At 49.0% G+C, this 11,766-nt stretch overlaps 1 protein-coding gene across 1 annotated transcript; it reads right to left on the reverse strand.

Moving 5' to 3' along the window:
• Window positions 1-8,336: 8,336 nt before the first annotated feature.
• On the reverse strand, window positions 8,337-10,342 carry LOC138936944 (uncharacterized). Its single transcript, XM_070302737.1, has 2 exons — window positions 9,383-10,342; window positions 8,337-9,341 (listed from the first exon to the last, which is right to left on the reverse strand). The coding sequence occupies exons 1-2, from the start codon at window positions 10,340-10,342 to the stop codon at window positions 8,337-8,339; spliced, it is 1,965 nt and encodes a 654-aa protein (XP_070158838.1).
• Window positions 10,343-11,766: the final 1,424 nt, after the last annotated feature.

Here is an 11,766-nt window from a genome sequence, read left to right on the forward strand (position 1 = left end):
TTTACCGGATCTATTTTATTCGCTAGCGAATGGCAGTTCCATTGCAGGATCCTAAAAGACTGATTCTGAGATAGGCTATACCGAGGCAATCCTTGCATTTGGACAGTTGGACCCAGGGTTGCGGGGGTTTATGGATAATAGGAAGGAGTTCATGAATTCCGACACTGCGTCGTACAGGCCAAGAAGTCTCAAAGCCGGGTAGAGCTTTTCCATGATTAAGTTCATGAGATTGAATAGCTGATTGTATAGCTCTGGGTTAAAATTAAGGTTTAGGTTGCTTTTTGAGATTTGAGATGGAACAGGGTTGGTGGGGGGAGGGATAAAATGCCTAGAAGGGATACCATAATCCGAGGAGGATGGGAATCTTCCGTTAGGAGAGATTAGTAGGGAGTTATGGGATGGGAAAAGATTGGAGGAGGAAGTTCCGGGAGTTGAGCGCGGGAAGGATGGGGGGAAGGATTGGTGCTGCTCGGTGGTTTTTTTTGAGGGTGTGATAAGAGGGGGGACGGCATAGGAGATGAGATGTGAAGTGGGGCGGAGTTTGATAATTTTTTCCTGTTGGGATTTAGGATTTGTGAATATGATGAAGGAGGGAGAGGGGAAGGAGAGGCTGAGGAAGAAGAAGGGAATGTGAATGAAGCGGGGAAAGAAGGAGGGAAGGGCGCAGAGGGGGGAGTGCCGCTCAGTGACGGCTACTCACTAAAATTGTGTATTGGGTTGGGGGTTTTGTTGATTTATTGCCTCTAATTCTATTTCTAGCCTCAATTAGGGAAATATTTTCATATGCTGCTAACTCCATAATTTTTTTCTGTACGACATACTCCAGACAAACGAAGTTTGTGGCCTTATGTGGGCCCTTGCAATTTATGCAAAATGGAGGGCCATCTTTTTTTGGACACTGGGTTGCCTCCTCGTGTGCCCCATCCCCGCAATGTTGACAACGGGGGTGGCCCTTGCATTGGGACCTCAAATGCCCAAAGCGCAGGCACGTGTAGCAAAGAGAGGTTTTAGAAACGAAAGGTTCGACTGGATGTCGGACCATGTATAAATATAAATACCTTGGCAAGATCTGTCCTTTTAAGACGATGGATATTGTCTTGGAGGGGACCAGGGCCGATCCCTGGGTTTCTCCAGGGAGAGCGGATGCTTCTGCACTCCTTTCCCTCTTGTTCAGTCTCCTCACGGAGGAAATCGCTATACCACAGTCTATTCCCCTGTATATCTCCTCGTCCGAGAGGTCAAGCGGAACGTTTCGAATTATTTCCTTCCTCGTTGTCCTAAACAAAGGTATAAATGCTTTGTATTTCTTGGCCTTGAGTATTGGGTTAGAAATTAGGTTATTTGCCGCTTCTCTGGATTTCAATTGGATACTAATTTTTGAGAAGCCTGTCTTTTTAATTTCTACTATATCTTTTTTGAAGATAGAATACAAGAGGCGACCTACAGCGATGGAGTCAATCGAGGAGGAAGAACCCTCCGGAATCTGTATAATGACATCGTAAGAACCCTGCGAGGTTCTGTCATATCTATTCGCATGCATAAGGGATGACAAGTCAAGCCCGTCTTTGTTATAGAGAGGGTCAGAAGGAGAAGGCTTACCCTGACGCAGGCCATCCCCCCCACTCGTCCCGTTACCATCATATGTGAAGAGAGGGGCTTTTCCTTCTCTAGTTTCTTTCGTTTTTTGGTTTTTGGTTTAGCAGTCTCCAAAGGCTGAATGCCACAATCCTCACTGATCGAAAGGATGTCCCTTAAAGCAGGAAGAATATTATTTGATTCAATTTCCATTTCCGTCTCCATCACATCATCGGATTCCGGAGGGAACGGAAGGAGAGATGCGATTGAATCGAGTTTGTCTTCGTCATTATTCGTCAATATACTATTAACTGTTACAGTTAAGGCGTCAGTCATTAAGAGATTTGTCTTAAAAGCGGGATCCCTCGTGAGATCTTGGATCGACATGCTTGCGATTGAAAAGGCTCGCCCGGGAGACCGATCGGCCAAGATGGCGAATTACTGCGCACTGCAGAATGTACAAAGCACACAGGGAATAGCACACAAGCGAAGCAGGAGATAACCATTCTCAATGTGATCCGAGCGAATTAGCATAAAGCTTTATTATAGGAGAAGCAGAGGCACTTGAAAAAAGCAATTACAGTTACTATCTAACGAATTAACAAGAGGCACTCAAGGCACGTGTTCTCACTTCGACCGCTCGGTATAATACATGTATGTTTATATATATCTCGTTTACGGTTCCACTATCCGACACAAGAGTGCGCTAACGGCGCTTTACATTAGCCGTTTTTCCTTTCTCGCTCCTTTTCGTTCTTTCCAGCTTTCTTTTTTTCTTGCTATCTCTCTTTTTTTCTTCTTTTTTCATCTCATTCTTTATTCTTTTTCGAGTTACTCAATATTGATAAAGAAATAGAGAAATCGTTATATGTATAAATAAAAAAATATAATAATTATTTTAATTCTTTATAATATTTATTATCTCTTTTATAACACATTTTTCCCGCTCGCTTCTAAAGTATGTTGAAAAGTATGTCTTTTTGGTTACATTATTCTCTGTCCTTTTATGCAGTCAGAGATATAAATATGTGTATTTTTATAATTACAAATAATGATAAGTATTCCCGCTTGGGAGTGGTGCACTTGGACACAGTATAATTGGACACGGTGCAAATGGACACGTTATAAATGGACACGAGATTTTGCACACGGTTCAATTGGACACAGTAATTTTGGATACAGTAGCTTTTGGACACATAAGAAAATACGCATCGTTTACTTGGACACCGCTCAATTGGACACTGTTCATTTGGACACCGTTCGTTTGGACACCGTTATTTGCCCACCGTTCGTTTGGACACCGTTCATTTGCCCACCGTTCGTTTGGACACCGTTCATTTGCCCACCGTTCGTTTGGACACCGTTCATTTGCCCACCGTTCGTTTGGACACCGTTCGTTTGGACACCAAAATTTGATTTAAATTATACGACGTAATCCACACCAAATTTTTGTTTTAAATAAGAAATAGGTTTGGGTTAGGTTATATCTTCCGGAAGTGGAGCCCCCCCGCAGGGGGGGCGGAACCCACTGTATCCATGCATGACATTCAAATATGCGAAAGGCTAAACAGAGTGCTAAAAGCAATGTAAAATTAATGACATCAGTATCAGAGATATAAAAGTATGAATATATTTTATTTTGACAGATATTATAACCTTCAAATGTATCTCCTTTTCACGATTTCATATTTTACATAGATTTACCAGTATAAAGTGTTATAAGAATACTGATTATATTTTCCCAAAATGATTTTTATTTCTCTCCATCTGTTACATATTCAAACAAACAGTGCGCATGTTTCTGTGTACAAATGAACGGTGTCCAAACGAACGGTGGGCAAATGAACGGTGTCCAAACGAACGGTGGGCAAATGAACGGTGTCCAAACGAACAGTGGGCAAATGAACGGTGTCCAAACGAACGGTGGGCAAATGAACGGTGTCCAAACGAACGGTGGGCAAATAACGGTGTCCAAACGAACGGTGTCCAAATGAACGGTGCGCATCTTTCTGTGTCCAAACGAACGATGTCCAAATGAACAGTGTCCAATTGAGCGGTGTCCAAGTAAACGATGCGTATTTTCTTATGTGTCCAAAAGCTACTGTATCCAAAATTACTGTGTCCAAATGCACTGTGTCCAATTGAACCGTGTGCACAATCTCGTGTCCATTTGTAACGTGTCCATTTGCACCGTGTCCAATTGTACTGTGTCCAAGTGAAGGTCACTCGATCAAACTTGAGTCTCCGCGCTCGCCTCGCTATCGGCGACTGGCAAAAGAATGAGTTTAACTATAGGCCGGGTTAACTCCGTGGTAGCTGTACGGAGGGTCACAACACGAATTTGACCGTCTTCTCCGGGATGGATCCGAATGATGCGTGCCAAAGGCCATTTCGTCGGTGGCAGGTTTTCGTTTCGGATGAGGCACAATCGGCCGACTGCGAAGCCCGATTCCTTTCTCCACCACTTAGGGCGATATACTAGCGAGTGGAGGTATTCCTGGGACCATCTTTCCCAGAAATGGTCCCGCATTTTTTAAAGGAGCCGCCAACGGGCCAGCGGATTCAAAGGCTGGTCCAGCAGGGACGATTCAGGTCTGGCGGTCAGAGCGGATCCAATGAGGAAGTGGCCTGGTCTTAGAGCGGAGAGGTCTTCAGGATCATCTGAAAGAGCCTGAAGAGGTCGGGAATTAAGGCACGCTTCGACCTGAGCGAGGAGAGTACTCATCTCCTCGTAGGTCAGGGTGGCATCTCCCAACACCCGCCTCAAATGATGTTTGAGAGACTTGACGGCAGTCTCCCAAATTCCGCCGAAATGAGGCGCCGAAGGGGGGTTGAATCGCCATGTAATTTTATCGGCGGCTAGCTATCCGGCGATCGTTGAGTGCTCGGGACTGCTGGCAGCAAAGAAGGCCCGGAGCTGTGAATCTGCTCCAACGAAAATCGTCCCGCAGTCACTATGGATGGTTTAGCACAATCCGTGACGAGAGGTGAAACGACGCAACGCCGCCAGGAAAGCCTCGGCCGAATAGTCCGATACAACTTCTAGATGCACTGCCCTTGTGGAAAGGCAGACGAATACGGAGATGAAAGCCTTGTACGCTCGATGGCCTCGTCCTTTTGTTGTCCGCAGCAAAATGGGTCCGGCGTAGTCGACGCCGGTGTGTAAAAAGGGTCGAGCTGGCGTTACCCGTTCGCGGGGCAGACTGCCCATTAGCTGCTGGGGCGTCGCCGCCCGCCAACGCACACGTCACGCACCGATGAATTTGTCGTTTCACGAGGGCTCGGCCTTGTGGGATCCAATAACGCTGTCGGATCATCCCCAGGGTCATCTGTACTCCGCCATGCAGCGCCCGACGGTGACACGCCTCGACTATCAGTCGAGTGAACGTCGATTCGCTCGGCAGGATGATGGGGTGGCGCTCATCGTAATTCAGGATAGCGTGCTTAAGACGTCCTCCGACGCGGAGGATGCCCTGGCGATTTGAAAACGGGCTAAGCCTGATAAGTGGCTAGATTTACCTGGTCCGCGGCCCTGTCGTATGGCCTTTAATTCTTCCTTGTACTTGGTGGATTGAACCAGCCCGATCCACATTAGACATGCGTCCTCCAGCTCTGCTGCCGATAAGACATTACCGGAGAGTTGCCCAGCCTCGTCTGCCACCAGACTGATATTTCCTCGTCGCGGGAGCCATCGTCGGCACCACGCGGTCACACGCAGCAATTGATGGTAGGAAGAGAACCGCAGCAACTCAGCGGGTTCTTCGTCAGGCGAAGGCTGAACTTTGGCCACATGAACGCGGGTTTGCTCTTCGGGCAGATCTTCATCGTTAGCCAGCCCGCTGAGAGCGGGCCAAGAAGATTTCCCCAGCTGAAGCCACGGGGGACCTTGCCACCATAGTTGATGATTCACTAATTCCCGAGGAGAAAGTCCTCGAGAGGCGCAGTCGGCTGGGTTATCCCGTCCAGGGATGTGGTGCCATAGAGCGCCGGGGGCAATGGTCTGGATTTCAGCCACTCGGTTGGTGACATAAGTCTTTCAGCGGAGTGGCCTTCAATTGGACACGGTGCAAATGGACACGTTACAAATGGACACGAGATTGTGCACACGGTTCAATTGGACACAGTGCATTTGGACAAAGTAATTTTGGATACAGTAGCTTTTGGACACATAAGAAAATACGCATCGTTTACTTGGACACCGCTCAATTGGACACTGTTCATTTGGACACCGTTCGTTTGGACACAGAAAGATGCGCACCGTTCATTTGGACACCGTTCGTTTGGACACCGTTATTTGCCCACCGTTCGTTTGGACACCGTTCATTTGCCCACCGTTCGTTTGGACACCGTTCATTTGCCCACTGTTCGTTTGGACACCGTTCATTTGCCCACCGTTCGTTTGGACACCGTTCATTTGCCCACCGTTCGTTTGGACACCGTTCATTTGCCCACCGTTCGTTTGGACACCGTTCATTTGCCCACCGTTCGTTTGGACACCGTTCATTTGTACACAGAAACATGCGCACTGTTTGTTTGAATATGTAACAGATGGAGAGAAATAAAAATCATTTTGGGAAAATATAATCAGTATTCTTATAACACTTTATACTGGTAAATCTATGTAAAATATGAAATCGTGAAAAGGAGATACATTTGAAGGTTATAATATCTGTCAAAATAAAATATATTCATACTTTTATATCTCTGATACTGATGTCATTAATTTTACATTGCTTTTAGCACTTTGTTTAGCCTTTCGCATATTTGGATGTCATGCATGGATACAGTGGGTTCCGCCCCCCCCCTGCGGGGGGGCTCCACTTCCGGAAGATATAACCTAACCCAAACCTATTTCTTATTTAAAACAAAAATTTGGTGTGGATTACGTCGTATAACTTAAATCAAATTTTGGTGTCCAAACGAACGGTGTCCAAACGAACGGTGGGCAAATGAACGGTGTCCAAACGAACGGTGGGCAAATGAACGGTGTCCAAACGAACAGTGGGCAAATGAACGGTGTCCAAACGAACGGTGGGCAAATGAACGGTGTCCAAACGAACAGTGGGCAAATGAACGGTGTCCAAACGAACGGTGGGTAAATGAACGGTGTCCAAACGAACGGTGGGCAAATAACGGTGTCCAAACGAACGGTGTCCAAATGAACGGTGCGCATCTTTCTATGTCCAAATGAACGGTGTCCAAATGAACAGTGTCCAATTGAGCGGTGTCCAAGTAAACGATGCGTATTTTCTTATGTGTCTAAAAGCTACTGTATCCAAAATTACTGTGTCCAAATGCACTGTGTCCAATTGAACCGTGTGCAAAATCTCGTGTCCATTTGTAACGTGTCCATTTGCACCGTGTCCAATTATACTGTGTCCAAGTGCACCACTCCCCTTCCAGCGTGAGGGATGTCCCCGTATCCAACCTAGAGCGACCGTGGAGTCCGACCACAGATGCATTGGGGTCTTCGATAAGTCGAGCGTTGTCTGAACGTGAGCAGCAAGCCGGGCGAGAAGAGCGGCCGCGCTGAGTTCCAGACGAGGTAGAGTAATCTGTCGAATAGGAGCGACTTTAGTTTTAGCGGCTACCAAGCAAGTGTGCCACTTATGGTTGTTCTCGGTTCGCAAGTATATAACGGCAGCATAGGCGCGTTCGGATGCGTCGGCGAACCCATGGAGCTCAGTCTTGCCATCGAATGCGCGCAGGCCGATCCACCGAAGAATCCGGATTTGTTCGAGCAGTGGGAGCTCGTTTTGATATTCTTGCCACCGTTTGGCGGATGCTTCGTTGAGGGGGTCGTCCCAATCGATGCTTTGCAGCCAGGTAGACTGAAAGGCGATTTTACAGTTCACAACAGCGGGCGCCAGCCATCCTAGCGGGTCGAAGAGTCGCGCTGTTAAGGAGAGAACTGATAGTTTTGTTATGGTTGCCACCGAGATCGTCCGAGTGGCGAACGAGAAGCAGTCCGTTCCGGGATGCCATTGAAGTCCGAGTGTGGCGTGGGTTTCGTGCGGTCGCCAGGCACGAGGTTCGCGTTGCATTTGATGTTCGATAGACACCTCAGCATGTATCGAAGACTCGTTCGCCGACCATTTTCGTAGAGGGAAGCCGCCCGCCGTACAGAGCCCAGTTAGCTGACGCTGAAGCGCCCTAGCCTCCTCGAGGGTAGAGGCACCCGTGAGGACGTCATCCATATAGACGTCGCTACGTATAACGGATGTTCCCATAGGATATCGCTGCTCTTCGTCGCTGGCGAGTTGTTGAAGCGTATCCATAGCCAGAAATGGCGCACAAGATAGCCCATAAGTCACGGTATTCAGACGATATTCCTGGAAGTCGTCCTGCCTGTCATAGCGCCATCATATGATCCTTTGCAAATCCCGGTCGTCAGGATGGACCATAATCTGACAGTACATTTTTTCCACGTCTGTGGCCATCACGTACCGATGTCGTCGCCATCGAAGAAGCACATCGCAGAGAGGTGGCAGCAAATTAGCACCGACCAGGAGGCGTCAGTTGAGCGAATCGCCTGAAGCTGTTGTCGTCGAGCCGTTGAAAACGACTCGCAGCTTTGTCGAGGTACTCGACTCCCGCATGACTCCGTGGTGGGGCAGGTAGCTCACGTGCTCTCCTGTGGGTTCTGATTGATTCACCAGGCTCATGTGGCCCAAGGCTTCATACTGATGCATGAAGTCCTCGTAGAGTTGATGCAGGCGATGATCCCTGTCAAATCTTTTCTCCATGCCGGAGAGAACTCTCTAAGCGGAAAAACGCGTTGAAGAGAGGTCCGGCAGCGGCGCGACGACCGGTAACCGAACGACGTATCGTCCCTCAGCTGTGCGAGCGTGGGTTTCGATGAAGAACTCCTCACACTCTTGATCCTCTGGAGTAAGTTGCGAGCCAGAGACGGGCAGTTCTTCTTGCTGCCAGAATCGACTTACAAGAGAAGACAAATCTTCGTCAGTTTGACAATGGTACGACTGAGCGTTGCGTTGCATCGTTTCGCCAGTTGTCCCGGTGGGTCCAGAAAGAATCCATCCTAATGACGTCCGTTGAGCTATAAGTTCGTCGGGAGCTCCTTTCCGAAGGCCCGGCTGGAGGATTTCGGCGTAGACATCCGCGCCCAGCAGAATGTCCAACGGGTCCGGTTCTTTAAGGTCAGGCTCGGTGAGCCTCAGTCCTCGGAAGTGTGTCCAAGCTCGTCGATCACCTTTGAACCCTCCGCTTACGGTGGTGATCTGAAGAAAGACCATTGCCGTTACCGTTATCGGCGATCCTCGTCCTTGAGGTAATATTTGGAACTCGACTCGGCTGTTAGCGCGGCCCGACGGCTTCCCACCAACGCCGATTATTCTGATTGAAGCTGCTTGGCGAACTAATCGTAGTCGTCGGGCTAGTGAAGACGTGATCATCGACGAGTCGGAGCCCTGATCTAAGAGGGCACGCGCGGTGTGCACGACTCCGTCTTGATCTTTTACGCGAACGCGAGCTGTAGCTAGAAGCACTGTCGCTTCTCGAGACCGCTGCGCGAAGTGCAAGGATGTCGCGACTTCGCTTTCTTTAAACGTATCATGCAACGTCGTGTGGTGACGCGCGCGACACGACAAGCATGTTTTCTGCGAGGTACACTCACTTAGTTTGTGCTTGCCGAGGCAATTGAAGCATAGATTGTTAGCTTCCACGTGTTGTCTCTTTTCCGCGGCGGTCTTGGCCTTGTAGCCGTCGCAAAACATGATGTAGTGATTTTGACTGCAGATAGAGCACTGTGTCCGCGTTTGTTCGCGGGTTTGCGGGCGAGAAGTACGCGCGTCGGACGTCCCGAACTCAGACTTGACTTCGCGGGGCTAGTCTCTGGTTGACTAGACTGCAAGGATTCGAGCGTATGAAGCCGACGGTCTATGAACAGTTGTAACGCGATATACGACGGAGGTTCTGTCGCATCACCGATAGAAGTTTCCCACTCGCGACGCGACCGAGAATCAAGGAGATCCACGACGAGATGAACGAAGAGATCCTCGCCGCGCGTTATCGGCCGGCCGATGCTTTCGAGAGCGCCGACGGTACTCATTACGCCGTGATATAATTTTCGCAATTTGGTAGCCGATTCACTTTTGAGTTTCGGAAGCGCCGCGAATCGCGAAATGTAAGAACGAACTAGAAGACGTTTATTTTCGTAATATCCTGTCAGGATTTTCCACGCGCGATCGAAATTTTCGGCGGTCGTAGGCAGACTGCGGATTAATAGCTCCGCCTCACCCTTCAAGCACGTCTTCAAGTAGTGAAGTTTCTCGACTTGAGCTGTGGAGGCATCCTTCACAATGAGCGAGTTGAAGAGATCCCGGAAGGAAGGCCACTCCTCGTACCGACCCGAGAACTGCGGCAACTGAATCCGCGGCAAAGTCGTGCGCGATGTCTGCACTGGATTCGCGCTGACTGCAGGCGTTGTCGCGCCGACCTTATCCTTAAGAGAGCGAAGTATATCGAGGAACATACTCTTCTGTGCGATGTAAGCCTCCTCCGTAAGGGACTGCATGTCCTTCTTCAGGTATTCATGTCCCGACAGGACCTCCCTATGTGTAGAGAGGAGCTTGTCGTGCTGGGTGTCGAATTTTCCCCAGTTGGATTCGAGGGCTTGCAGGCGCGCTTCCACTAAGCCGATCGTATATTGAGCAGAGCCTACCTTTTTCAAATTTTCGTACGAGCGAGCGATGCGCCCGTAGAGGTCGAACTGCAGGTTGATGGTAGCTTCCATTTCCTTACTCATCTTAAATCTTCAAATGCAAGTTCTCCGGAAAGGCACAGGCAAACTCATCACTGGCACTGCACTAACTCCACGTACCGGCACCGGACACAGAGAATCCGGCTCGAAGGACCAGCAAATGTTAAAGCGCGATAAGTGGACGCGAGAGTGAGGAGTGCCGCGTTACTTTATTCTCGATGAGTAAAGAGGAACGGTAGGAATAACGAGCGTCTTGACCCTTTCCGCTAGTAACGGAGGGATAATCTGATACGAGTAGACCGCACTGAGACCGATAAGACCGCACAGAGAATCGCTGGGTCGCGGGCCGCGAAAGCGCACTGGATTAACTGTAGCGACGGAACTTAGTCGATTTGTGCCGCGCGAGAAAGACTACGTGTACGCGTTAATTACCCTTGGTCGAGAGCCGGACGCGCCTTGTTCGTGCCCCTTTTATACGGCGTTGATCCTTTTAGAAGGTTCTAGAACGACTGACTTAATTCTTCTTTGTCTTAAGGGAGCGGCAATTATGATCAGACAAATTCGCGGAAGTTTTGGAGCGACGGGGACTAGCAGCCCCTGATTGGGCGCCACTGATGGTTTAACGTGCCGTGATAGGCTTGGAGTGTCGAAAGACTCGAAGCTCCCAATAAGCTAGAGAAAGAGCGACTATAACGAGAGCGGTCATCTCTTTCATCTCGAATTCGCAGAAACTATCGATCGGCCGCGCTATCTCCTATCGCCTTAGACTAAATCTTGAACAAGGCGCCTCGTTTTCCATCGACTTTAATTTGATTTCGAACAAACAATTTACACATACTATTAAAAAGAGAGATTAAAGAATGTTTAGTGCTGTATGCGTACAGCAACTAATTTTATTGTTTGCAAGGAGTGGTTTTCAGAATTGACGATGCGCAAGTGGAGTGACTAGATTTATTTAATTGCCAAGCTACAATGTTCTACGTTTGTGTATGTGGTGGCCCTGAGAAGGGCTGTTTTGTTTGAGCTCTTAAAAGAGCTGGTTATCGCTGTCTCTTCTCTCTCCACGTGATGGAAAGTGTGGTACGAGTATGTTGCAGCGGTCCCCACTGCTCGTGCCGCGCGATCTTCGATGGCTTCCGACTCCCTGTGGACGAGGCTTTAGGCTGATTGTGAGTGTTCGGTGTTCGTGAACTCGGCTTAAGGTCGTTGGTTGTCGCTGTCGATCGTGCGGTAATTTTCGGATCTGTCTGCGTGCTGGAAACGCGTGTGGAAGGTTCCCAGTCACTGTCGGATTGCGACGCCTGGTCAACTCCGAAAGGTGGCCCTGCCTGCACACCGCGATGTACTCGACTCGGCGGTATCGTCTGCGTCTCCCGTGTCACCGGTCGTGTAGGTGAAGCTGGGAGCGGCGACAATAGAGGCGGTGCGGTCCAGGCTTCCCTGGGCGACGTGTAGCGTCTCAAGCGTAT

The sequence above is a fragment of the Polyergus mexicanus genome, unplaced genomic scaffold (assembly GCF_030449975.1).
Source record: "Polyergus mexicanus isolate NDT 795.1 unplaced genomic scaffold, iyPolMexi1.0 SCAF_10, whole genome shotgun sequence".
Classification (NCBI taxonomy): domain Eukaryota; kingdom Metazoa; phylum Arthropoda; class Insecta; order Hymenoptera; family Formicidae; genus Polyergus; species Polyergus mexicanus.